Source organism: Mustela nivalis, assembly GCF_964662115.1.
Source record: "Mustela nivalis genome assembly, chromosome: 7".
In the NCBI taxonomy this organism is placed as follows: Eukaryota; Metazoa; Chordata; class Mammalia; order Carnivora; family Mustelidae; genus Mustela; species Mustela nivalis.
The window spans coordinates 87,332,828-87,360,612 of NC_139026.1; the positions used below are offsets into that span (position 1 = coordinate 87,332,828).

General features: G+C 48.4%; 1 protein-coding gene across 3 annotated transcripts; it reads left to right on the top strand.

Moving 5' to 3' along the window:
• The first annotated feature begins 10,730 nt into the window (after positions 1-10,730).
• DNAJC22 (DnaJ heat shock protein family (Hsp40) member C22) lies at positions 10,731-15,953 on the top strand. Of its 3 annotated transcripts, none has more exons than XM_082738229.1 (3): positions 10,731-10,816; positions 11,714-12,671; positions 13,768-15,953. In XM_082738229.1, exons 2-3 carry the CDS (start codon positions 11,832-11,834, stop codon positions 13,951-13,953), a joined length of 1,026 nt encoding a protein of 341 aa, XP_082594355.1. In that variant the 5' UTR covers positions 10,731-10,816; positions 11,714-11,831; the 3' UTR covers positions 13,954-15,953. The 3 variants fall into 3 exon arrangements, with proteins under 3 accessions (XP_082594355.1, XP_082594354.1, XP_082594356.1); XM_082738228.1 differs by lacking the exon at positions 10,731-10,816 and adding an exon at positions 10,916-11,019; XM_082738230.1 differs by lacking the exon at positions 10,731-10,816 and adding an exon at positions 10,916-11,019 and having other exon boundaries at positions 13,752-13,848.
• The last annotated feature ends 11,832 nt before the right edge of the window (positions 15,954-27,785 follow it).

The following is a 27,785-nucleotide window of genomic DNA, read 5'->3' on the forward strand; positions in this document are numbered from 1 at the left end:
GGGTTGGGCCAGGGGGCTCCCGACGGTTCAAAACCCGTGGTTCTCTATTACCCTCCCTTTCAGCCTATCGTTCCCGGGCGCCTGAAATCAACGGCTTCTCGGACGGCCGGTTTCTTACAGATCTAGGATGCCTGCTCTCCGGACAGCTGTTTTCTCAAGGATGGCGGCGCCTAGGTCCCCGGCTACCCAGACGGATCGCTCCTGGCCGGAGCCAGGGACTACTCTCCGCGCTCTGGACGTCCCGGGCTCGGCGCTGCGGGTGGCGCCCGCCGGACTCGACCTCCTCGTAGGTTTGCGCTCTGGCTCTTGGCGAGCACTGACGCACCTTTCTACCCCAGCCGCGGCCCCAGCCCCTGCTAGAGCCCTGGACCCGCGTTTCTCTCCAGCTGGAGCTCTCCCTCTCTGCGTCCCTAACCTTCCTCCCCTCCCTCCCGGGGCGGCAGTGCGGGTGGTGTGAGCCGCTGCGCGGCGGGAGCCTCTATAAGCGGCCCGGGGCGGAGCGACCCCTGGCGCCCAGAGTGGGAAGCGCGGGGGCGGGGCAGGCAGAGGCCCCCACCCGCGTCCCCCCCCCCCCCAGCTTCTCGGTTCCTGCCTGTTCTGAGCCGATTCTGCAGGAATACACTGCCCCCACCCTATCCTTACTTTCACCCCACCCTGAGTTTGGTATTCCCAGAGCCCGGAGGAAGCCAGAAATAGATATGGGATAAAAAGGGGTCGACATACACACACAGAAGACAGACAGAGGTGGATTCCAGAGCTAAAAAACCACCCCCTCCAAAGAAAGGCCCACAAAAAGGAAGGGTGATAAGAGGTTGAAATTCGCCACCCCACGACCCTCAGTGCCGTGACCCAATAACACATGGTAAAAGCTTCAACAAGTACATGTTGGCCTGACCTGGAAAAGGCAAATTTCCAGCCACCCCTACCCTCGACCCTCAATGTTGGGGGGGGCACAGAGCAGCGAAGAGGGTGAAGGAACGAGAGGGAAAAACAGATCAGGCTTGAGGAGTGAGCAGGAAACCGACAGGAAAGCAGAGAAGAAACGACAGAGAAATCAAAGAGACAGAAAGCCAGATAGAGACGCAGAGACAGAGACAAAGCTTCTAAAAGAGACTAAGTGACAGGCCCAAAGCGGGTGAGGGAGAGACAGAGACAGAGAGAGAGAGACAAGAGCGGAGACAGGTTGACAGATCGAGAGAGAAATGTAAATGGCGCGCTGCAGAGAGACACCCAGGTCCGTGTTCGGACTCCAATGTGACATATCAACTGTGGGGAAGATGCGGGGGCGGGGCGGTTCTTCCAACAGAGTGGTAGGCTCCAGGTCTGTGCGATGTGACAGTGTGCTGGCAAGTGTGGACCAGGCCATGGTACCCTGGCCTTATGTGTTTCTGGGTGAGTGGGATTGTGGATTTTGTGTTGTCTTTGTGTGTGTGTGTGGCCCCGTGGGGGGGGGGCATACCCTGTTTGAAGGGAGGTTTTTTTATTTGGTTTCCTCTTAGCCCCTAAATGTGGGGCCCCATGAATGCCATGTCTCCTATCTTAGGACTGAAGAGTAGAGAATCTACTGGGGAGAAGGAGTCATAAAGCAGCTCTAGTCTCTCACTGGGCCTCCCCTGCCCAGCTCCGCACCACCCCTGCCCCCAGTCTCAGATCTTGTCCAGCTGCAGCATCTCAGCCTCCTTCCCCTTCCCAAAAATCTGTGGTTAGATGGAAACCCAAAGAAGTTGGATCCCACATAGTAAATGTTGGAGGGAGGGATTTGAAGTTGGTTATGCAAATTAACACAACTAAAATGCAGATTAAATGCTGGGCACCCTCCTGTGAGAGGTGACTGTTTCTGTCATTCCGAGCAACCAAGAGGGGACACAAGCTTTGATAGATCCCTCTCTGTGTGGGGTCAGGGTCCAGGAAAAAAGCTTGTGGCTCCGTCTTTCCTTAGGGTCTGGCACCTCCGGAGGAAATTTCTTGCCTACAAGGGACCCCAGGGCCAGAGGTTTGGAAAAGGAGCTCCGGGACCGGCAAAAGTGGCGATGTTTGGAGACCGTGGAGGTGGACAGCTGCAAAGGACGTCTAATTGACTAGGATAAGCCAGGGCTGTAATACACAGGAATAAGTTGTGCAAAATGGAGGGCACAGGGCATACCAAGGCATGGTTATTGGGTGGAAAGTGATTCACCTCATCTTGTTTTCTGTACCCCTTTCCTGAACCTCCCAGCCCATAGCAGTGCAGGAAGAAAGAGGTTGCTGAGGCTCCGGCCAGTGTGGAGGGAGGCCCCTCATGCTTGAAAGGGTTGGGAGAGAAAGGATTGGCAGTCAGTGGGGGAGGGGCCGCCTCCTCCAACCATAAATACAAATTTTATTCAAGGTCTTTGTCGCCATTTGTCTTCCTCGGGGGGCTGAGGGCCATGTCGGCCCCGTGCATGTCTAATTCTGGAACTGCTCCCCCAGGCTGGATGATGGATGGATCAGAGAAGAGAGAGCAGGCCGGTGCTCACGCTAGCCTACCCTGCTCGGTCCTCAAGCCCCATGGTCTCAGGTCCTGCCACCCTTCTCCTTCCTCCACACCCCTCCCCTGCCCTCCCTCCGCTGACCAGAGGCCTTCACTGCTCAGCCCCATTCCCCACCCCACTCTCCTACTCACCGAGGCCCTCTTTTTGAGCCCCTCACCTCAGCCCCTTTCAGGTCCCAGCCCTCTTCTCTCTGGAGCGTCCCTTCTCCTGTCCCCAGCCCAGGCTGTGAGCTGCGGTGACCAGCAGGGCTGCAGGCGGCAGCGGGTCTGTGTGGTGGGGGGAGCAGGCTTGGCTCACAGGGAGCTGAGGGGCCAGCTCCATGAATTTATTCATGTTCTGTTGCTCTTTCCCCACGCTCTGGAATGAAGCTGCCAGCTCACCAGGTCCTTATTGCTTCCCCTGCAGCTGTCACATTCGGCCGATGAGGGACCTGGGTAGGGTCAAGGCCAGCCATTGCTCCTGGGGCCAGAAGCCAAGTGTCTGGGCTCAAGAGGAAATGCTGAGGCCCAGGCTGGGGTCTGGGACGATTTATCCAGAGCTCCCCAGGCAGCCAAACTGGGAGGCCCCAGGGAGGTGGTGTGGATGGGAATGGGAAGTAGGCAGAGAAGGGTGTGGTACAGAATGTGGCCAAGAGCGGTATAGGTGGGGATGAGTCTGATGGGGGAAAGGAAAGGGAAAGGAGGCCTTTAAAGAGTTCCCTGTTCTCCCCTCTTTACAAGCACAGCCTAGGGGTACCCTGCTGGCTCTGTTGGAGGAGCATGTGACTCTTGATCTTGGGGTTGTGAGTTCAAGCTCCCGCCTCACTTTGGGCATGGAGCTTACCTAAAAATAAATAAGTAAAATAAAAGCACATCCCAAGCTGAATCCTACCTTAACCTCCTTGACTCTGCACTAACCCTGACCCTAATCCCAAATTATGCACTTGACTCCTCTCCAGTCCTGAAATGAATCCTGACTCCATAACCTGAGCCTAAATGGAGCACATCTCTCGTCTGTCTTGTCCTGGAACCCAGGGGTCTCCCAAGAATTTCCCCCAGAGCTTACAGCCAGGTGTGCATCAGAGTTCTGAGGACCAGACTTTGGATTAGCATGTTATTAGCATATGATTTGCATGGGATATAGGCTTTCTACTCTGAGGAAGTTTTTGTGTTAAAATTTTATGAAGTCTAGTGGAAAGGTCCTGGCTCCTTGAAGGTTCTCTCTTTTTGTTCCTTCTCCCACACTCCTTGTTACTGACCCAGACCCCCTCAAGGGAAGAAGAGGAGTGAGGAGATGAACAATAGAGGGCTGTGGGAGGAAAGATGCTAGCACTATGGCCTGTCCCTGTCACTAGCTGGGGAACCTCCACAAGACTCAGTTTTCTCATTTGTAAGAGGAGAGAAACCAGTGGGCTGGTGTCACATTAAGATCTAAGAAAGCACCTTTGTTTGCTTGCACTCTCTCTTTCCTCACTTTTTGGGGTAATTCATAGTGTGGTCCCCAACCCCTCACACACATGTTGGCTTCCAGCTCCCACATGTAAGAGGACACAGAACTGGAAACAGTCTGGGTTGCCTCGTACCAAGCCCCTGGTATGACGAGGAAGGAACTTTGCCTGCCTGAGAGGACAGGGGATAACACGGAAATGGTAACCATATAACTGAGTATTTGCTGTATTTGAGGGCTTTTATATACAAGTTCTTACTGCATCCTCACAGCACACCATAAGAGGTGGATATATTATCTCCATTTTTACAGAAGGGGGAATGGCCCAGAAAGTAGAAATGGCTTGTTCTGTATCACCCTGTAAGTAGCAGGCCTGGAACTAGAGTTCTGATCTCAGTGCCCCAGGGAAGAGACATGGAGACGGAGACAGTGCAAGGGGGAGAGAGGAGTGAGACCTGAACAGGTCTCAGAGGAGATCTATGTGTGTGAGGCCAAGAGGGCAGGGCCTAGGCTCAGTGTCCTTCATCCTCCACTCCTGCCCTGGGGGACCTGACACCCAACAGATGCTCCATTTTTGGCTAATGGTGGGTCGAGGAAGTTAGCTTGGGAGAGCAGCTGTTCAAAATAAGAGAAGTGGGCAGAGAATAGGGATGGAGAAGGAAACAAAACGAATCTGAGGAAAAATTGTTTTCAAGAGGCTAAAGGGAGGAAAACTGGCCCAGTCAGGGGAATAGTGCTGGGGGCCGCTCTCCTTCTCCCACCATCGGTAGGAAAACAGTCTCACACTTTGCCCCATTGCGCGGAGGGTCGGCAGACCTTCACCGCAGAGGGACAGGGCCAATATGCCACCGGGCCTAGGGCTGCCACTCCTCCTGGCACTGCTGCTCGGGGCAGCCTCGGGTTCAAAGGGCCGCGCTAGCGCCCACTGGACTGAGGGTAGGTTCCTGGTTCCCGCGTGGACGGGGCAGAGCCTGTTTCCAAGGTGTTTGTCGGGCAAGATCGCGCTGCTGACTTACTTCCGCAGCCCTTGACCCCTGGCCAGGGGCGTCTCCTCGCCCTGGCCTCCCTCTCCGCCTCCTTTTGCTCCCCCCCGCCCCCACCATCCGCCCGCTCCAGCCTCCAGTTAATGAAATGTGGCGAGCGGCCGCACAGACAGCTGTCAGACCCCTCATTTCTCCGCGGGGATATTGGATCCGCGCTGGGAGACCGACAGGTGAGCAAAGGAGGGGGTGTGCGGGGGGCCGAGGGAGGGGCGCCAGCTGGCGAGAGCCCAGAGCCCAGGAGGCAGCGAGCGCCTGAGCTCCAAGCCTCGAGGGCAAGGCTAAGCGGGGTCGGCCTTGGGATGTTCTGTCTGCTCACGGCTCTTTCCTCTTCTCCAAGCAGGAAATTTAACAAGCCCCATATCCACCGCGCCAGGACCCGGGTCCACCCGGGACTCCTAGTCCTGCACCCTAGGCAGGCCTGGCTATAGCGTGCGCCGCGCGCAGTGGCTCTGAGTCGGCGGCCGCGGCCCGGTGCTTCCTCCCACCTCCTTCCATCCCTTCCTTCTTGCTCCCCCTCCTTTCCGCGCTCCCTCCCCGGCGGCCGCGGCCTTTATTAGGGATTCCGCGGCTGTCGGTCCCGCCATCCATCCTGTCCGCCGGCAATTAGGCGGCCAGACAAAGAGCAGCTTCGGATGGATGAGGGTCCCGGCGGATCGGAAATGTGAAGGGTCAGCGCTGCCGCCCGCGGCGCACCCCGCTCCCCCCTCCGCATAATCACCGGCCGCCCGTCACTCAGCCGGCCGCCCGGGGAGCTCCGGGGCCCGGGCTGGGGAGAGGGCGGGGGTAGGACTACAGCCTAGGCGCCTAGGGCAAGGCTAGGACGGACCTGCAACAGGAGCACCTCCTGGGGGAGAACGGAGGGCTGCGGGAGGCGGGAGGCACCTGCAGGAGAGAGAGGGCAGGATATGGCCCCGGGCGTGACCTGAAGGCGGACTGTGGGACAACTGCCTTGGGGGCTTCCAGTGCCGAAGCAGGGATCTAGCAGCAGAAGGGAAGAGGGTGGTGGGCCAGGCGCCCCCTGCTGGGAGACTGAGGGATGAAGCCCTAAGGGCATCCGGTCGGTACAGGTGGAACTGCGCCCAAGACGAGCTTTCCTAGGGAAACTGAGGGTCTGTAGTCTGGTGCGCCTCCTATCGGAATAGAGTGATACTGCGTTCCTACTCCCCCGTCTCTTAAGTGAGATCCAACCCATCCGCGTCAAATCCAGAAAAGCTCCAAGGCTGGGCGAACCCGCGCGCCGCCGAAAGGAAGTTCAAGGAGTCCGGGTTTTACTGCGGATTCTTTGGCGCTAGCTCCCAGCTGACAAATCAACATCTCAATCTGACAATTAGTGGTCGAGATGGGGGGAGAGGGGCTCTCGCCGCCTGGGCCGCTTAGCCCTCCCGGGCGGCAGAGAGGTGGGCGGTGGCTGGCAGTGATGAACGACTCCGGGGGGGCCCGGGGCCCGGAGCGCGCATTCATTACTCGACTGACAGGCGGACGGCGGCCGGCGAGCAGCGAGTGGACGTGCCGGGAAAGAGGCCAGTGGCAGGAGGGAGAGTCAGGGAGGCGTTTAATAGCCCCACCGACAGGTCAGCTCCCAATTCCTCGCCTCGACCCCGGTACTTGACTTCCTTGAGCTCGGCCTCTCAGGCGTTGGAGCTGGCTCTGTTTGTACAATTTGGGGAGCGAGGGCGGGAGCCTAAGCCCTCTCCTTGGGTTAGGCGATTTAAAGTCTAACCTCAAGAAAGTATACGGACGTTTAGGACTGGGCGCTTCAGCCTGGCCTGGGAGGAATTGTGCGTGTCCGTGCACACAGAGGTGGCGTGGGTGACAGGGACTGATGAGTGTGAATCACACGTGGAAATAGTGACGGTGTGGGTCAGTTTTTTAAGGAATGTGTTGACCTGATTTTGCCAGTGGTGGTGTGTGTTGTGTGTGTCTGAGGATCAGCTGCAGCCTCTTCTTTCGTGTCTGTGCTGCCCCTAGCCCACACACGCACTACTTGCTGTCAGCTCTCTCTCCAGTTCTGTAGGAAATGGCAGTGTGCACAGTGACAGCTGAGGTATGCTGGTGGGGGTGGGGGGATAGATGTTAACTGTGAGGATGCTGGTCTGGACAAGTGCTCCTTTCCATCATCTCCACCCCAAATATCACCCTTTCCCTATGCTTCCTGAAAGTAATGGATGCTTTTTCCAAAGCCTGGAGACCCAACTGCTGAGTCCTGGGTAAGGAAGTGGCCACTAGAGTTTTCCATAGTCCACACCCCTACATATACAGTCTTCATCACATACAGGATGTAATCTCCAAAACGTCTTAGTTTCCCAGTCTGGTGGTGGTCAGAGAGGAGGAGGTGGGTCTCAGGCAGCAGTCAGACCATCAACTCCCAAGAGAACCCACCTATTTGGGGCATGAGCTAGGGGCCCCTCAGACCCTTATCTTTTGCTCCTCAGGTCCAGTTACTAGTTGACACCTTGGGAGAATAATGTTAATTCTAGTCTGATTCTTCTCTCTAATAACTCTCTTTCTTCACCTGGCTTTGTCCTCCCCCACTCTCAAACACACCAAAAGGTTAAGCCTGACTTCTTTTCCAGTCCGTAATCTCCTGGGTCTATAGGGCAGAGTTGGGGATGATTCTGGATCTCTGATCTCCCGTTTTGTTCGCTGTGTCTTTCAACCACCTTCCCTTTGCCTTGCTCTTCCTCATAGCTAGGGTATCTCTTTGAGCCTCTATATCTTTGTTTCTGTACTTCTTCTTGTGTCCATGTTTAGGGATCGCCTCCAGTTTTGTCTCCCTACATTTTGGGGTATGTCTTTGTTCCTCTGTGGCTTCTCCGTTTCGCCAATGCAACGGTGAGGTCCATGGAAATGGGAAAGGGATCAGAGCTTCCTTCCTGCCCCCGTCTAGAGGCAACTGCAACCCTAGGATGGCCAAGACCGGGTCGCTTCTCATTCTGGGCACAAGCACCTGGTCGATGCCCCGCTGTCCACCCCCACCCCCGCAGTCGCCCTCCTTCAGCACCCCCCCCCAACCCCTCCGCCCGCCTGGAAAAGGCAAATTTGACATTTTTAAATCCGGAGCCTTAGAGGGATCGATGCGGCCCGGGGGCCCCGCCCGGGGTCGATATTCCTGATTGGGAAGCGGCCGCTGCGCGGAGCCCGCGTGTAAATCACCCGGACTGGGGGAGGGGGCACCGGAGCCAACGCGTCCCAGGAGCGCGGAGCCAGGCGGTCTCCTGTCCAGGGCCGACCCCAGGGCAATAGAATGAGGAGACCGACAGGCCTCAGAGACGGGGAGACAAGGCCGCCCAGGGGTTCTCCCCCCTCCCCGGCCCAGCTCTGCCAAGTCTGCGGGCCGGCTCCGGTCTCGCTTCAGCGGCCGCCACCCTCCGTTGCCCCTGGAGCCGCCGGGGAGGCCGGTGTCGGAGCCAGCCATGCGGCGGCTCCTCTCAGGCCGCTCCCGCGGGGCCTGGGCTTCGGCTGCGGCTGTCACGAAGCCGACAGGCCAGGCGGGCCGGCAGGGGAGGGCGGCGGGGGAGAGGTGCGGGGGGAGGAAGGCTGGCGCGGCTCCGGCTCACAGTGGGCGCGCAACAGATGTTTGCGCAGTTGAGGGACAAGGTGGCGTGGGGGCACCGAGCGGCTGGAGGGCGCGGGCGGGGCAAAGGATGGCCTAACCCCGTGGCGGGTAGGAGTCCGGTCATCCAGAGGGACTGAGCAGACACCCGAGGGGCACTCTGGGGACTGCCGAGCTGGGATAGACCCCCTTCCGCTGTGACCCGGGTATCGAGAACAAAAGAGAATGGGAGAGCGGGGAAGTTTGGGCCCCACCTACAACCGCCTCGGTAGCCCCTGCCCTCCAGTCCTCCCAGTTCTCTGTTGGGGGGACCGAGGCAGCCAAGGCTGGGAAGGTCCAGGAAGGTTAAAAGTGGGATGGACAGCGAGGCTGAGGCACCGACCAGAGTTCCCGCGTGGGTCTCTGGATTCACCTGCCCGCCCCGGTCCGCTTGTGGGTTGATACTCTGCGGCGTCCCCCACCGCCGTTCAGGCCCTCCCCTCCCGCTTCAGCTTGTCAGATCCCCACACTCCCCACCTCTCGCCAGTTTATAGAACAACAATTTGGGGAAAACAATCCGGGCCGAGTGACGGCCCCGTAATTGTGACAAAGTGAGTGCGGGCGGCTGGAGAGAGCGCTAGGGCGGGAGAGCGGCGGGGCGAGGCGGCGGCAGGGGCGCCTCCTGCCCGCCCCGCCGCCCTCTCGTTCTCATTCCGGTCACCTCCCATCCCTCTCCTTGACTCTTCTCCAATTCTTCTTCTCCCGGCCCCTCGCGCCTCCCTTCGCTTGTTCCTCCATCGCTCTTCCCTTTCCTCTCGGTAACGGCTCTTCTCCCGTCTCTACCCCGGCCGCCCCTCCCCGGTGCGCTTTTTCTTCCCTCACTTCTCCCTCTCTCCTCCGCCTGCATTCGTTTCTCCATCTTTTCCGCGCACTCCTGTAGCCCTTGGGCCCCTGGCTCCCACCGCACAATGCGCTTCTCTCCCCACCCAGCCCGCGCTGCCTAAAAACGAACCCTGAGCCGGGTCCCTGACCACCACTCTCTGGGAGGCCAGCGCCGCCCGGCAGTCTTGGATTCCTCCCGCCTCAGAGCTGGCGGCGCGCTGCGGCCCAGGGGCCAGCCGGCCTACCCCTTCCCTCCCCGTTCCGCCGCCGTCTCCCCCACTCCGCTTCCAGCGCCGGGAGCGAGTTTGTTTGTCCAGCGGCGGCCGCCGCCGCCCGAGCTGTTTGCCCAGCTTAGCGCGCCGCCTCGCAGAGCGGGCCCAATTAAGTCTCATTCATTATTCAGCGGCTTTCCGCCCCCGCCCCCCAGCGGGCGGCTCAAGCGTCGCTTTGGGGCCCCTCCCAGCCCTGGCCCCTCAGTGAGCCCTAAGGCGCCTTAGGCGAGCCGCGGTCTCTGCCCCGGGCCGGGATAAGGGCTGGGGGGCTGGCGGTGTGGAGGAACAGAACCACTCGGTCCGGTACGCGGAGGAGACGGCCGTGGGGGCCACCAGGCCCACCCTGCCCTGGAGTTAAGGCTGGGGGACCTTGGAGATCCAAGCTTTTCCCTCCCCTTACAGGCCCCAGAAGCGGCGTGACTTGGCCAAGGTCATTGGGCAGAACAGGGATTGGAGCCCAGGGCAGTGAAGCGAAGGCATCTTGCATCCCTGCTCCTTCCCAGCATCGAGGTGGGAGGAAGGCAGACTGCTCTGGTGCGGCGGCCTCGCTCTCGCTCTGCTCTTCTGCTGGGACGCCCCTCACCCCATATCCGTTTTTGCTACTGTTTCTGCCTCTTGCCCATAGGCCTCAGGATACAGCGGAATTGGGGCTCCCGCAAGATCTGGAGGCCCCTCAGGTCTCAGGCTCAGGTCTAGATGTAATTCGCCTTACTGGCAGGCCTGGAGGTGGGACAGATGAGGCAAACTCTGGGGGCTGGAGTCAGCCTTAGAGGAATTGGAAGTGGAGCTACGCAAGGCGGTCTTGAAAGACAACTGAGTAGGAAGAGAGCGCACCTTGAGGTGAAAGACAAGTCACCCTCTCATCTGTAGGGGTGGAAAGGGGCGTCGAGGCCCATTTCTGCGTATATAGTGAACCGCTCTGGGAGGCTTTGCCCGGGTAACTGGACAAGGTGAGTGTGGAGACCCGCCCGACCCCGCCCTTCCGTAGGCGGCAGCGCCACCTCGTGGTGGCTGTACCGCGGTGCGGGCGCGCAGGGCCTGGAGTGCCGCGCTGCGCCAGCCCTTTGAGCCGCGGGAGGCTGCATGAGGCGGTGAAAGGCTTACACCTAGTTCTCCCCAAAGGGCGGGCGAGAGGAGCCCAGAGGCCGAAAGGTGATCCGGCAGAGTCTGGGGCGGGGTGGATAAGGGTGTTTAGGGAGGGGCCTGACCCGGACAGTCCCACTTCCGTGACACAGCAAACGCAGAAAGACAAAGTTCATTTGGATGCGAGTGGGAACGGAGTGAGAGGGGCCATTTTGACTTTCTAGTTAAAGGAAATGACTGGTCTGACGGGGTCTGGGAGCCGGAGTACCCAGGTAGGGCCGTCCACCCTGGGACTAGCGGGTAACTGGCTGGTGGTCTTGAGGCCCGCTCTGCGTAGCGGGGAAACACTGGCAGGCACATGTTGGCGTCTGGTTTGGTGTTCATCAGACCTCTTTGCAGAGACTGAAGTCCGCCTTTGCGGGGTGCCAGGGTCTAGGTCAAAATATGTTAGTTTTCCAGAGCTGTTAAGTGGAGGGACCTCAGGACCTCTTTCAGGTGTGACTTGTGGGAAGATTGCATGGCTTGGAGTGATGGGAAGGCTGGAGAGGGGCTGAAACCTTGGCCATGTGTCTGAGGGCAGCCGTAGTGTGACGCCGAGGAGCGCTGGGAGGGGCAGAGGACTTTCAAAATGTGTAGGAACTTTAGAAGGGCGTTCTATTCACTCCTGTTCACTCCACTCCCCATAAGCCATTCCAGCCATCGGTGGTCTGAAACTTAAGCTGCAGCTATTTTGTCCATGTGCTGAGTTACACAACTGAAAGCATCTAAAAACATTTTTACTCCTAAATTTGGAGTTGCTATGCTTGTAAAGAAGACAGAAATGATGGGCCAGACCAAAAGGTATGGGAGAATCAGCATTTCAGGCACACTCAGGAAGATCTGCACTTGATTCTCATTGGAAGGAGAAATGGTTTACTGGGTTGGGATCTGGATATAGTCTTACCACTGCTTTTTCCCATCTCTTAGGGTCTAAGGATAACTCTGGGACCCTGACAGCCATGACTCTCACAGATGACCCCAGATTTCTGCATTCTGGGCAACGTGAGGTGCCACTGAACTTGATCTGACATCCTTTCCCTAGAGGATGGCCAAGGGGCTCTTGGTGACCTATGCCCTCTGGGCTGTAGGGGGCCCTGCTGGGCTCCACCACCTGTACCTGGGGCGGGACAGTCATGCACTGCTCTGGATGCTTACCCTGGGGGGTGGTGGGCTGGGCTGGCTCTGGGAATTCTGGAAGCTCCCAAGCTTTGTAGCTCAGGCCAACAGAACCCAGGGGCAGAGGCAGAGATCGGAAGGGAGGACACCCCCTCTGAGTCTTACTCGCTTTGTTGCCCAGATGATAGTGGGCATCTATTTTGGCCTGGTAGCTCTCATTAGCCTTTCTTTCATGGCCAACTTCTATATTGTGGGCCTCCCACTGGCAGTTGGCTTAGGGGTCTTGCTGGTGGCTGCTGTTGGCAACCAGACCACAGACTTTAAGAATACTCTAGGGGCAGCATTTCTTACTTCCCCTCTCTTCTATGGCCGCCCCATAGCCATTCTGCCTATTAGCTTGTCTGCCAGCATTACAGCCCAGAAGCATCGCCGCTATAAAGCTTCCATTGGGTCAGAGACGCTCAGCGTTCGGCTCTATCGTCTGGGCTTGGCTTACCTGGCTTTCACAGGTCCACTAGCCTACAGTGCCTTTTGCAACACAGCTGCCACCCTCAGCTATGTAGCAGAAACCCTTGGCTCCTTCTTGAGTTGGTTCAGCTTCTTTCCCCTCATTGGTCCCCTCATGGAGTCTGTCCTCCTTCTGCCTTACCGGGGCTGGAGGCTGTTGACGGGGGATCCTCGCTTCAGCAGCAGCAACTTCCAGGAATGGGAGAAGCTCTATAAGTTTGTTAGCAGTTTTCAGGATGAGAAGCGCCAGCTGGCTTACCAGGTAAGGCCTTGTTCCCTCTCTTTCCTGGCTGGGACAGCTCTGGGGGTTCAGCTAAGCTTTATTGGAAATGATGCAGCCTTATGTGGAAGTACTATTTTCATGTCTGCTGGGTCGGGCCCTAGAAGGCTGTCCTGGTTTCTTTGGGCTTATGTGTGCAATGGGTGAAGGTTCAGAGGCTCTAACAGTGAGTGGGGAAAGGTTACATTTATATTGTTTAACTTTTATTGAGATATATATAAAGTATATAAAGTTTATATACTTATACATCTATGTAACCATCACTCAAATCAAGGTATAGGACATATCCAGCACTAAGAAATTTCCCTTGCATCCCTCAGAGGGAACCTCTATTCTGTAACTTCTGTTACCATAGATTAGTTTTGGCCATTCTTGAATTTCAGATAAATGGAATCATTCAATATGTACTCTTTTATGTCTGACTTTTTTCTTTTTAAAATTAACTTATTTTTGTTTTATTTATCTTTTATATATATATATAATTTTATTTTTTTCAAGTAGGCTCCATTCCCAACATGGGGCTTGAACTCACAACCCTGAGATTAAAAGTCACATGCTCTACCAACTTAGCCAGCTAGACACACCATGTCTGAATTCTTTCATTCAACACTATGTTTGTGGGATTTATTCATTTTATTGCATGCAGATAAATTGTTTCCATTGTTTCATAGTATCCCATTGTATGAATATACTACACATTATCTATCCACTCCATTTTCCGTGGACATTTGGATTAGTTCCAGTTTGGGACCATTCTAATCAAATTGCTGTGAACATTCTCGTATGTGTCTTTGGTGGATACATATGCTTATTTCTCTTGCAAGGAGGAGAGCTTTGTCAGGGATGTGAAGTCCCAGGTTAGAAAATGGGCTGCTGTGATTCAAGGCAAATCTTGGTTCTTGCCATGAGATCCAGGCTAGCCCATGCTGGAATTCTAATCTGAGGCTCTGGGCCTTTCTCTCAGGCCAGTAGAAGCCAACTCCAGAGATAGCGCAGCCTGATTTAGCAAAGAAGCAGGAGAGGCTCAGGTACTCTGAAACTTATGGAATTCTAATCTGTCAGCTTCTGTTTCCCTAAGGTTTTGAGTCTCTCAGAGGGGGCAACAAATGAAGAAATACATCAAAGATACCGGGAGCTAGTAAAGATCTGGCACCCTGACCACAACAGGCACCGGACCGAGGAGGCTGAGAGGCATTTCCTGGAGATTCAGGCTGCGTATGAAGTCTTAAGTCAGCCAAGAAAGCCCAGGGGATCCTGGAGGTGAGAAGAAATTTCCCCTTGTGGATGGACTCTTTCTGGCAGAACGAAGCAGCTTGTCCCAGCCCAGATTTGCCTACTTGGGTCATCCCAGTAGCATTAAAGAAACTGTCTGCTTGCAGTGGGGGTGACAACAACTTAAAGGGGTAAGAAAGCTTTTGTGTAGAAGAATGTATTTATGTTGCAAATTTCTGAATTCTCATTATTGTATTCCTGACAATTTCTTCTTAAAATCAGATAGTGAAATGAAAGGCATATTATAAAACCAGTAAAATATCTTTTAGAGAATATACTACCATGCTCTGCCCTGGTATGCTGATGAGTGATGGAGGAAGGTTGTTTTATCAATTTCTTCCCTTCCCTTCCCTCCCCTTCCCTCCCCTCCTCTCCCCTCCTCTCTTTCTTTCTTTCTTTCTTTCATTCTCTCTCTCTCTCTCTTCTCTCTTTCCTTCTCTCTTTTTTTTCCCAAAGTTAGGAGATCTGAAGGAAAAATATGAAGGTTCTACCATTTCACAAGCTGTCCTGTGCAGAAGGGGTTTGATTTATTCTACAGATTACCAATGGGTAAGAGAGGGGTTAAATTTAAAAATTTCAGAAAAATATCTTAATTCCATTTAGAGGAGAGCTTTACTAGGAGCTACACTTTTCCCAAGAAGGAACAAGCTGCCATGGGATGGGGATACACCCCCATCGCAAACTTCTCTGCTTAATGAAGTATTGTAGAGAGCCCTCAGATTTTACGTGGGTGGTTGGACTGGCTGAGTTCTCAGGTGTACCCCAGACTCGGGGTATGACTCTGAACTACATGCTCCGCTGCCTAGGAGCCTACAGTCTGGTGAGAGATATAGCATATACAACAGACACAGATTTCAAAGTTCGCCTCCTTCAGTGTTTTGAACTAAGTGTCATAAGAAGCATAAATAGAGTGCACTGGAACATTGGAGAAGGGACAGATGACATTGTTTTATGGGGACTCATGGGAAAATTCATGATTTAAAAAAATTTTTTTTAAGATTTTATTTATTTATTTGACAGAGTGCAATCACAAGTAGGTGGAGAGGCAGGCAGAGAGAGGGGGAAGCGGGCTCCCATTGAGCAGAGATCCTGATTTGGGGCTTGATCCCAGGACCCCAAGACCATGATCGGAGCTGAAGGCAGAGACTTAAACCACTGAGCCACCCAGGCACTCCAAAATTCATGATTTTATATCTCATATGCCTTTATGGGGACTTTGGGGAAACCCTAGGGAACCAGGAGCATGTCAACAGGGTCTTATTTCATTCCTATATAACCAGCCAAGTGTGGAAGAAATAGTCTAGGATACACAGGGACACTGGAGAACAGGAATGTGATGTTAAAATTCTAAACCTTTACTCTAGCTTTCTTGCTCTTCTTTTGTGTTTGTGTACATGCCTCAAGCTTTTTATTTTTTTCCTGGAAATTAATGCTGAGTAGGGTATATATATATTTTTTAAAAGTAGAATTATTTTGGCTAGTATTTCTTGCAGACTAAAACAAAATATGGTCTGATCAATGGAGAAGAATGAAATTTGTAGATTTTTTCTTTGTATTCATATATTAAAAAAATAAAAATAATTTTGTCAATGAATTTATATGCCATGATTTTAAGACCAAATTAACTTTTACATCTTTTTAAAGTTGCCAAAAATTGATACACTTCTTCTGAAAAACACAATTTGTCAGATTATCACATGGAATTTTAATGAGGCATTTTCATAGGGTATTGATTAGTAACTTACTAACATGATATGTAGTACTATTTCTGCAAAATGTAAACATATTAAAAATAGTCTATAAAGAAGAAACAAAAGAATGATTAAGGGCTTTACTTTATTATTTGGAAAATAATTTTACTGTTCTCAAATTTTGTTATGAGCTTTGTTAGAAAAATATGGCTATATTTTAATTTACTCAAATAGGAACTATCAATGAGCAGTTTCTGTTGTTTCAACATGAGCAATGCTACAATAAATATCTTTAAATGTGTGTATTGGTGCTTTTGGGTTTTTTTTTTTTTTTTTTAAGATTTTATTTATTTATTTGAAAGACGGAGATCACAAGTAGGCAGAGAGGCAGGCAGAGAGAGAGAGAGAGGGAAGCAGGCTTCCTGCGGAGCAGGGAGCCCGATGCGGGGCTCGATCCCAGGACCCTGAGATCATGACCCGAGCCAAAGGCAGCAGCCCAAACCACTGAGCCACCCAGGCGCCCCTGGTTTTTTTGATAGTAGAGTCTGATAAGTGATAATGTAGGGTCAATCAGAATGTATATTTTATATATATTTTTTAAAGATTTTATTTATTTATTTGACAGAGAGATCACAGGTAGACAAAGAGGCATGCAGAGAGAAAGGGGGAAGTAGGCTCCCCGCTGAGCAGAGAGCCCAATGCGGGGCTCAATCCCAGGACCCTGAGACCATGACCAGAGCTGAAGGCAGAGGCTTAACCCACTGAGCCACCCAGGCGCCCCTATTTTATTTTATTTTTATTTTTAAACTTTTATTTATTCATTTGAGAGAGAGAGAGAGAATCTGAGCAGGGGGAGGGGCAGAGGGAGAGGGACAAGCAGACTCCCGCTGAGAGCTGAGCCTGACTTGGGGCTCAGTCCCAGAACTCTGAGATCAAGACCTAAGCCAGTCAGATGCTCAACCAACTCAGCCACCCAGGCACCCCCAGAATGTATATTTTAAATTTTCATTGATACTGTATCAGGTTACTTGTGGAAAAGATTATAGCAGTTTACACGTCTACCAACAGTGTAAGAAACTGGCCCATTCCTTGTAACTGAAATGGACTGTTACCGCTCTTAAACTTTTGCCAAGATGATAGGTGAGAAATAGTATTTGATTACTTTAATTTGCCTTTCCCTGACTCATACTAAAGTTCAGCATCTTTTCAAGTTTTTTTTGGGGTTGTTGCATTTCTTCTTCAGTGAATGCCTGAAAGTCTTATCTCCCTTAAAAAAACTTACATTCCTGGGGTGCCTGGGTGGCTCAGAGGTTAAGCCTCTGCCTTCAGCTCAGGTCATGATCTCAGGGTCCTGGGATTGAGCCTTGCATTGGGCTCTCTGCTTGGCAGGGAGCCTGCTTCCCCCCCACTCTCTGCCTGCCTCTCTGCCTCTCTGCCTACTGGTGATCTCTCTCTCTGTCAAATAAATAAATAAAATCTTTTTAAAAAATTAAAAAAAGCAAAAACAAACTTATTTTCCTACTTGTCTTTATGAAATCTATTTTGTTGGTATCCTTATTTGTTAGCAACTTTAACCCTTTGTCATAGGTGTTATATTTTTTTCCAGTCTATGATTTGTCTTTTGACTTTAACCATAGGTTTTTAGAATCAGAAGGATTAGTATTAGGATTTGAATTTGGTTCCATGATTTTCTAGGTGTTTGTGATCCTGGGTTTCTTTGGTCTCTGAGAGCCTTAGATTCCTCTAAAAATTGAGATAATAGTGTATACTTTTTTTTTTTTTTTTTTTTAAACTGGGCTCTAAGCCCAGTTGGGGCTTGAACTCATGACCCTGAGATTAAAAGTCTCAGGCTCTACCAACTGAGGCAGCCAGGAGCCCCCATAGTATGTACTTTTTTTTTCTTCCAAGATTTCATTTAGATTCAAGTTAAACAACACTATATACTTTTTTATATATATTTTAAAGATTTTATTTTATTTATTTATTTTTTAAAGATTTTATTTATTTATTTGACAGACAGAGATCACAAGTAGGCAGAGAGGCAGGCAGAGAGAGAGAGAGAGAGAGAGGGAAGCAGGCTTCCTGCAGAGCAGAGAGCCCGATGCAGGGCTCGATCCCAGGACCCCGAGATCATGACCCGAGCCGAAGGCAGCAGCCCAAACCACTGAGCCACCCAGGCGCCCCAAGATTTTATTTATTTATTTGACAGACAGAGATCATAGGCAGAGGCCAAAAGCGGAGGCTTTAACCTACTGAGCCACCCAGGCACCCCAACAATAGTATATACTTTTAGAGGATTGCTGAGATAAAGAAGCTACCATATGTAGAGTGGACAAATACTTCAGTATGATACTTTCCCCTTTTCAGCCCACATAAGGAAATAGGGCTTGAGTATCTAGGGAGTTAACTGGTATGGAATGAAGGTTCTACTTGTAAGGCTGAATTTTCTTAGAGTATATAGTATATTTTCTATTTTTAAAAAGTTTTCCTCTTGATTTTCTGCATATCTCTGTAATGCTCACAGATAACAGTTAGAAAGAAGTAAATAGGAATGATGGATTGGTTTGTGTTGTTGATGGTAGGGTTCCTAGCAGTCCCGCTTCTTCACCCATTCTTTCCTAGACTCTCTCTCGTTTTATAATTAAGAAAAATTCCAGCCTTTTTTAGCTGTTTATCAGGAACCAGGGAAGTGGTTTGGGTTTGGCTGTTCTTGGGCTATAGTTTCAAAATGGAGCAGAGCTCATCTGGGCCAGTTGTGATCGTAGAAGTCCTCAGAGTGAGACAACTCTGAGGGTGAGATGAATCTTTGGGAAGGGAGCTGGGAAACTGCTTGTAAGACAGCCCTTTTCACTTGCAGATTCTTCTTGTAGAAATCTCTTGTCATCCTTTGGCACATTCATTTCGATTAGGGATGCTATTCCCTGACATCTGGAGTCTCGGTCCTTCTATGAAGAACAGAGAGGTATTACACTTTCTCAGGTGTTAAAGCCTGGCCATCTCACACCCAGCTCTTAGCCAAGCCACATTGGTCATGTTACTGTGGATTCGTTTTGCACAAGAGAGATTTTTGTGGGGATGGGCTGGGGCACTAAGAAGTAACAAGTGAGAAAGAGACTAAAGAATGTTTACCTCTCAGTAGGAAAGACTGGTTAAACCATATTTGGATTTCATCTTCCTTCCCAAAGCACTGACATAGCAAAAATCAGCTGAAAGCAGTAATCCATTGTAAAATAATTATATATTTATATAAACCTAAGACATTAGGAAGTGTGAGGTCTTCCTTATTCTCTACCTGTGTAGATTTAATAAAATCCAGTGATTTCATATTCTCCCATTTCCACAAATTAAAAAAATGTATAGACCCTTTAAAGAGTTGGAAGGGAATTGAGAAGACCTCTATGCCAAGTACTTGTTCAGTGCAGAATCTTGAGAACAGCTTTCCTCAAAGATTTCTATTTCAGCTTTTGACTCAATTGGAAATCTGCTCCCTGTTTCACCCGTTGGGCATCCTTAATTGTTAAGTTCTTTCATTGGACTGAAATTTGCTTCCCTGTAATTTCTTTCTAGATCTGCTATCTCTTGTTACAAAGAACAAAACCCCAAAAAAGCCCTTTCTTGATAAGAACTTGCCCTTCATTTCCTACCCCTCTAAATCTTCTCTTTTGTGTCTTAAACATTGCCTTGTTTGTGGAAGTGCACTGCAGTTTGGTAGAAAGAGACAGATGGAGAAGTGAGGAGATGGGCTGCTCCCTCTACTTCTTGTGGGACCAGCCTGCCGCTTTACCACTCCGGGCCTCACTTTTTTCTTCATGATATGAGGAAGCCAGACTTAGATGACCTTTGAGATTGCTTTCCATACTGGATGCTGGGTTCTTAACTTTTCAGCTAAGGCTTTTTCTAAATAGTTCTGTTTTGTCATCTTCTGTCTGCCCTCTTGTGGACACTGTCCCGGGGAAGAAAATAAAATATTCAATTGCTTGAGAGACCATATAATGGCCCCCACCTCTCCCTGCCCACACAAAAAATTCACCTACATTAAACTGTTTTCGTGTTTTCATGTTCCCATGTAGTCCCCATCCATAAATGTACATAATTAATTTTTACATGATTGAATCATATCAAGGACACAATCTGGTATGGCTTTCCCCCTCACTGAATCATATGCATTTTATATATTATTATGAAGACATATGTATGTGTGTGTATATATATATTTCTATGAAGACATACAAGTATTTAATTGAGACGTAATTCACATACCATAAAATTCATTCTTTTTTTTTTTTTTTTTGTATTGTGTTAGGTGTTCCCTGATTCATTGTTGGCAAAAATTCATCCTTTTAATGTATACAGTTTAGTGGTTTTTAGTATATTCATAAGGTTGTGCAACCATCACCACTATCTAATTCCAGACATTTTATGCCTCCCTCAAAACAAACGCCGTACCCATTAGTGATCATTCTCTGTTCTCCCCTTCCCCAGCCGCTAGCAACCACTAATACTTTATGTCTCTGCAGATTTGCCTATCCTGGACACATTATACAAATAGAATCATACAATGTCTCCTTTTGTGTCTGGCTTTTTTTTTTCACTTAGCCTAGTGTTTTCAAGATTCATCCATGTTGTAGCATGCATTAGCATTCTATGTTTCTTGTTTTATTTTTTCAAATAGCTTGTCATTATATTTTAATGCTGTATAATATTCCCTTTTTGGGATACATTTAAGATATATATATGTTGTTATAAAGAATGCTGCATCAATATCTTCATGTTTCTAATTCATCTATTCTCTTGAATTTTTTCAGAATAAATTCCCATGGGTGGGATTACTGGGTCAAAGGGTATGAACATTTTTATGGCTCTTGTCAATATTGCTCTTAAATTGTGCCCAGAACTAAATGCAATTCTCAGATGTGTTCAGACAGAACGGGGTACTGTGGGGCTATTAAGTTCTCAAGGTCTGGACAATATATCATCCTTTAAATCAAGCAGTCTAAGAATTTATTAGCTTTTTTTGGTTGCTCATTGAGCTTCTCGCCAACTAAGGCCCTTAGATCTTTTCCTAGGCACTGTGTCTTAAAGCTACGCTTGTATCTACTCTAGGACCCAGGCGGCTTTCCAGGACTCCCTGACTTGAATTTAGTATGTCTTTGTTTTCTCTTGTTTTGTGGTCGGAACAAGAAGCGGGAGCTTTGGGTTTATTGCAGTTTTATCTAAGAACTGCAGATGGCGCCTTAAGGCTGTCGCAAGGGTCAAATAGGTCCCTTCCCTTTTTCTAAGGATCTGGTAATGGTACCTCTTTAGCAGGTTCATTACCATAATTCAGTCCTCCCCTTTTGTTGGGAAGGAAAGAACAGCTGTGAAGTTGGATTTGGGTGTTATTCAGGGCAAGCTCCAAAGGAAGCATGTTTCCTAAATGTCATTTGATCTCCCCGGGGGATTCTGGGGCAGTCTGTCTCATGTGAGAGGTTTGCTTGAACACACTTTAATGCCACTGAGCTTTTGGCTTTTGAAATGTACATCCCAAGAAGCTGATTTTGTTGGTTTCTCTTTGTGTTCCTTGCCATCTTTCTCTTGGTCACTGTGAAAGATTAAAACATGTTCAACTGCCTGATTTTGTTCATTTGTGGGTTTGGAACCACAACAGTGAAAATTTTTCATAGGGTCCTGCTGAAAGGGATTTCATTTCAGTAATTTGTTGCTCCCTTTATTTTCATTTTCCTTTCCTTCCCAATTCTCTTCTTTCTCGTCACTTCTCATCCACCCTTTCCATAGCCCATATTTGCTTATTTGCCAACTATTTTAACTATTTTTAAAAAAGATTTTATTATTTATTCCACAGAGAGAGATCACAAGTAAGCAAAGAGGCAGGCAGAGAAAGAGGGAAGCAGGCTCCCTGCTGAGGAGAGAGTCGGATCTGGCTCAATCCCAGGACCCTGAGACCATACATAACCTGAGCCACCCAGGTACCCCTATTTTAACTATTATAACTCTAGTGTCCCCTTTGATTTTTCTGGATTTAAACCTCACTGACAAGTTTCAACAGTGCTCTGTGTGGGAAAGTTGGAAGGGAATCATTTTAAATCCATTCTGTGCCCTACCTTAGTCCCTTTTTTGGGGTGGGAAAGGTTTTGGGGAACATTGTCATCTGGGTGGTGACTGAGTTAGCACAAGAGCCTGGCTAGCAAGCGCCACCTGAAGGGACACTTTTCCTAGCACCAATAAGTCAGGCACCTTTCAGATGAATTAATGTAAAGAAAGAAACAGGCAGGATATGGGGGAAATAAATGTCTTCTATTCGTATGTTTCCAAGGCACAGATCTGAGGGCCAGTGAGGCTCATTATTACTCCTTTACCTCTCCCTCTATACCCATAACCACCAGTTTGGACTTGGCTTCTCTTGATACTTTCTCCTTTTCACTCATGGGGCCCATAGCAGAGAGCGTAAATTTACTGCTTTTCTGCATAATTTGGATAGGAAAGCAAATAGCTGCTATTTCTGGCCACATGGTACCATATTATTCATATTCAATGATTGGGAATTCATTGCCTCTCAGCAGTGTACTTTTCTTGCATAGCTAAGAGACTGATCATTTTAGACCTACCTCCTTTCCAACTCTAATTCTTTTCCATCAGTGCGTTCCTTTTCTCGTGTTCATGCCTTTGGTAATGTCACTCTTCTTTCCTGCAATTTTTCCCCCTCTCGGGGCTAATCCAAATCTTTATACTGCTTTTTCATCCAGCTTAAGGTTTATCCCTAAACGATGCCCTCGCTGATTAATTCCATCTCCAGTAATCTTTCCCCCTTGAGTTCCTTCAGCATTCTTGTCTAGTTTGAGTCGTTCCATCAAGCATTTTCTTACAAGTTGCCATATAATCATTCTCTGTCTCCTGCTTGTAAGTCTTGTCTCCTTAACCAAAACAAAGCCCCTTGAAGGCAGGGGCTGTTTTCTCACCATGCAAATAACAGGACATTTAACAGTGCAAACAACAGAACGTGTTATTTAACAATTTAAAGCCTTCACTTTCTCATTTGTTACTGGGGATAACCAGTACATCACAGGGATTTTGAGACAATCAATGAGACAATGTGTTGAGAACATTTTATGAACCATAAAATATTTTACAGAGGGTAGGCATTATCAATTTTTAAAAAATATTTATTTATTTATTTGGCAGAGAGAGAGAGAGGTCACAAGCAGGCAGAGAGGCAGGCAGGGCTGGGGAAGTAGGCTCCCCTCAGAGCAGAGAGCCAGATGTGGGGTTCAATCCCAGGACCCTGACATCATGACCTGAGCTGAAGGCAGACGCTTAACCCACTGAGCCACCCAGGTGCCTGGCATTATCAATTTTTTAAAAAAAGATTTTATTTATTTGAGAGAGAGAATGAGAAGGAGAAAGTATGAGCACACAAACAGGGAGAGGGGCAGAGAGAGAGGGAGAAGCAGGCCCCCCACTGAGTGGGGAGCCCAACGCAGGCTTGGCCCCAAGGTCTTGGGATCATGACCTGAGCTGAAGGCAGACATTTAACCCACTGAGCCACCCAGGTGCCCCAGCATTATCAATTTTTAAAACAATGATGAAAGACTATGTAAATGAAAGGACATGCTGAAATTCCATGAATGAACTTACAATAAATCAGTATTAGTTATGGGTCTAACACATAGATACAAAGTGACTAAAGATCAAATTCAGGGCCCCTGGCTTAGGTGGTAATCCATGGGATGCTTGATCTCAGGGTTGTAAATTCTAGTCCTGTTGGATGGAGAGATTACGTAAAAAAACAGTCTTTTGGGGCACCTTGGTGGCTCAGTCAGTTGGGCAACCAACTCTTGATTTCAGCTCAGGTTATGCTCTCAGGGTCATGGGATCGAGCCCTGTGTGGGGCTCTGGATTCAGTGTGGAGTCTGCTTGGAATTCTCTCTCTGCCCTTCCAGCTGCTTGCTCACTTTCTCTCTCTCAAAATAAGTAAGTAAATAAAATCTTAAAAATATAAAATCTTCACTTTTATTATTAAAAAAATATTTATTTATTTGACAGAGATCACTAGTAGGCAGAGAGGCAGGCAGAGAGAGAGAGGGGGAAGTAGGCTCCCTGCTGAGCAGAGAGCCTGATGCGGGGCTGGATCCCAGGACCCTGGAATCATGACCCAAGCCGAAGGCAGAGGCTTTAACCCACTGAGCCACCCAGGCACCCCTCACTTTTATTTTTTAAACATGTATTTATTATTTATTTTTGAAAAAGATTTTATTTATTTATTTGAGAGGAACAGAGAGAGCACAGGGAGAGAGTGAGAGGGAGAAGCAGACTCCCTGCTGAGCAGAGAGCCTGATGAGGGGTTGAATCCTAGGACTCTGAGATCATGACCTGAGCTGAAGGCAGGTGCCTAACTGACTGAGCCATCCAGGCTCCCTGATTTATTTATTATTTTGGAGAGAGAGAGGAAGAGAGTGAGATGGTGGGGCGGGGAGGGACAGAGGGAAAGGGAGAGAGAGAATCTCAAGCAGATTCCCTGCTCAGTGCAGCAAGTGACACAGGGCTCCATCTTGAGGCCTTGGAATCCTGGCCTGAGCTGAAATCAAGAGCTGGATGCCCAACTGACTGAACTGATAAGGTGCCCCATCTTTTTAAAATATATATATTTTTAAGATTAAAAAAAAATTATTTATTTGACATAGAGAGAGAGAGAGAGATCACAAGTAGGCAGAGAGAGAGGGAAAGCAGGCTCCCTGCTGAGCAGAGAGCCCGATGCGGGACTCTATCCCAGGACCCTGAGATCATGACCTGAGACAAAGGCAGAGGCTCAACTTGCTGAGCCACCCAGGTGTCCCTTTTTTTTAAAAAAGATAAAATATTTTTTAAAAAGGTCAAATTCAAGTTTTTAACATACTTATGAGGCACTTTTGCTGAACTGTTTCAAATATGAGTTTTTGTTTTGACATTGCCACTAATTTTGTGGTATCACAATTCAACCTTTGATAATTTAAGACCAGCCCTAGCCATAAACATCTGATACACAGCTAAATTTGACTATGTTACTCATGTCTTTGGACCTCCATTTTGTTATTTCTAAAATGAGAAATGCTAACCTAATCAAACCCCTTTAATAGAACTTTATTTTTTTTAAGATTTTATTTATTTATTTGATGGAGAGTGAGAAAGCATAAGCAGGGGAAGAGGGAGAGGAAGAAGCAGGCTCCCTTGCTGAGCACGGAGCCTGGAGTGGGGCTCCATCCCAGGTCCCTGAGATCATGACCTAAACTAAAGGCAGCTGCTTAACCAACTGAGCCACCGAGGTGCCCCTTAACTGAACTTTAGAAAATGAGTGCTCAGAGAAACATGAATCCCATACAGAAGTCTCTTAGGGAGAAACTATTTCCTTGGGCGAAAGCTGTATGCTATATAGGGCATTCATTTAATTATTAACAAAGCACATTACCATGTTAAATGCTCTGGGAAGTAAAGAAACCAGGTTCACTTTATTTTACCCAGTGTTTCCCAAATATGTTTGGAGCTGGGATAGTTTTTTCAGATCTGTTTAGCTTTCCATGAAACTAATTTTCTAAGACACACAGTTTGGACTGCCCAAGTGAATATTCTTAGGTATTAGAAGTGGGGCAATCAGGGCGCCTGGGTGGCTCAGTGGGTTAAGCCGCTGCCTTCGGCTCAGGTCATGATCTCAGGGTCCTGGGATCGAGTCCCGAATCGGGCTCTCTGCTCAGCAGGGAGTCGGCTTCCTCCTCTCTCTCTCTCTCTGCCTGCCTCTCTGCCTACTTGTGATCTCTCTCTGTCAAATAAATAAATAAAATCTTTAAAAAAAAAAAAAAAAAGAAGTGGGGCAATCAGAGGGACAAGTACACCCCTATGAGATGTTCTTTGGTGGTCCTTGTGCCTGTTGTTTGGAGCTTCAGATTTGGCCAAGAGACTTCTAAAAGATCATGTTCCTTAATTACAGTCCTTAGTTATCATCTTCAGGATAATGAGTAAAATTTTCGTGTCTCTCGGTCTAAATTCAGCCTTTTTTTCCTAATAAAAATAGAGAATCTGGCAATCAATCACTTCAGATCCAAAAATTCAACTCAAACAAAAATATGAGAAAAATTCCCCTCTCCAGGATCTATTTCAATCATCAAATTAGGTCTTATTAATATTTGCAAAATATATCTGCCAAGGTGAAAATTACGTTATGATTTTTCTTTAGTTCTAATTTTGCCACGAAGGCATTAGGTCACCTGGGATAAATTGATTCCCTTAAGGCTGAACTGAGACACAGCAGTGTTATTTCAAAATGATCTTTTGTAATCCTTAGCAGTTACTTTAATCTTTTCAGAAATTTGGTTGTTTTTTTCATATTCTTCAAAGTATGTAGCAAGTCTTATATATGGAATTTATTACAGCATTTCTTGTCCTCCAGTATAATTAGTAGATAGACTTTAAATAATTTGCAATCATTTCAAAGCAGGCAATTATCACTGTTTTATTGTGAAGTACGGCATACAAAATGGAAAATGTATATGTAAAGAACAATGACAAAATTAATCTTTATAACGCAGGTCCAAAAGATATTTCTGAAGCATTTATTCAGTGCCTTTGGAGAGAGAGTATGGCATGGAGAATGGATGAAGGCAGTCCATGAGTTGCAGGATCCCTCTTGCAAACCTCACTTAGCAAGTCATGTATGTGACCCACCCTCCTTCTTGAAGGACTGTTTCTTTTTTTGAGTAAAATTCTTTTTTGCAGAGAATGTGTCCCAAATGAAAGAAAAGAACAAGACTGTGGCTTGGAAAACCAAACAAACGCACAAAATTCTTTTTTGAAAGCACCTACTGCCTCCCCAGGGACTTAGCGTAATATTCCTTTCAATCACATTCAGAACTCTCCCTTAGAGACTTGTTAAATAGGATATTCTCCATAGTGTTAGATTTCCAGTGATGTTTTGACAGCTCTCATAGTTTGGGCCTAGGTATGCTCCTTAATTCACCTCCCTTCTACATACATATCTACATATGGGATATCCATATATAAAAACTGTCTCCCATTAGACCACGGGCTCTCTTAGGAAAGGCATTTTATGAATGAATGTCTTTCCCAACACTGTAAGATTTCCAAGAATAGACTTTATTTTCCTCCCAAAGAAAGTGTATTGGTTTTGCAGCACCAACAGGCCCTACACTGAAGGTGTTTTCCAAAATACTTTTGGTAGGTGAAATCTGTCGTTATGGAAAAGATCTTAAATCCTATTGGTTCAGGTCCCATTCTTCAGCATGAAGTTCTCCATTAACCAAGGCCATATCATCCCATTTCTACTCTGTATGGGAAGGAAGGAAAATTGTGGAAGAATTAGTCATTCATTCCTGTGTTCCTACACCACTTTGCGCTTTTCTGTTTCAACACTTATTTACATGCTATTTTAGTTAATTATTTAATAGCTTCTATCCTCCTTTACAATTGGATACTCTCCTTGGGGATAATGTTTTATTCAAATTATTTGTAAGTGACCCAAAACCTAGAATAATGCCTACCACTCATTGGGTAGTTATGAATCTAACGAATGAAAAGAGCACAGATATTTGGAGAGTTTGCTTTTTGAATCTTCAAGAAAATATTCAATAGTAAGTACGTATTTGAATCTTTAAGAAAAGATTCAATAGTAAGCAACAAAGGGCATAATGCCCTAACTAGCTGGTTGACCTTGTCTTTTGTTTCTTTAGATCTGTAAATAATATGGTTGGATTAGATCAGGCATTATTAGCCAGGGGTCACTGGGCTCCAGGGTATTTTTGACTCTCCAGCCCCATGCAAAGTTAAACACAAAGGACCAGATAACTTCAGAGAGATCTTACTCCATTACAGGTACTGGGACTTCAACAGCGAAAGCGTGAACAAGCTTGTGCCTATGGTGTCTAGCTGTATACACTCATGTACACTTTCAGGCTTGTCGCTGAGGACTGTCCAGAGCCCTTAACGCTTTGGCCTCAAAAGCTAAGAACATGGGGCAGATTCTGATGAATCTTTTCTTTGTTATCTAAATCCCCAGCCTCTGGCCACTCCTAATTGATTACAGATCAGCTGACGGTGGGGTGAGTACTTCACACAAGCCCAGCACAGGCCCAAAAGGTGCGCCAATACTAGA

Excerpts from the sequence above, each read along its gene's own strand:
- DNAJC22 (XM_082738229.1), top strand. The coding sequence starts at position 11,832 with ATGGCCAAGGGGCTCTTGGTGACCTATGCCCTCTGGGCTGTAGGGGGC. Across the intron at positions 12,672-13,767 it reads AGCGCCAGCTGGCTTACCAG|GTTTTGAGTCTCTCAGAGGG; the intron begins GTAAGGCCTTGT and ends TGTTTCCCTAAG.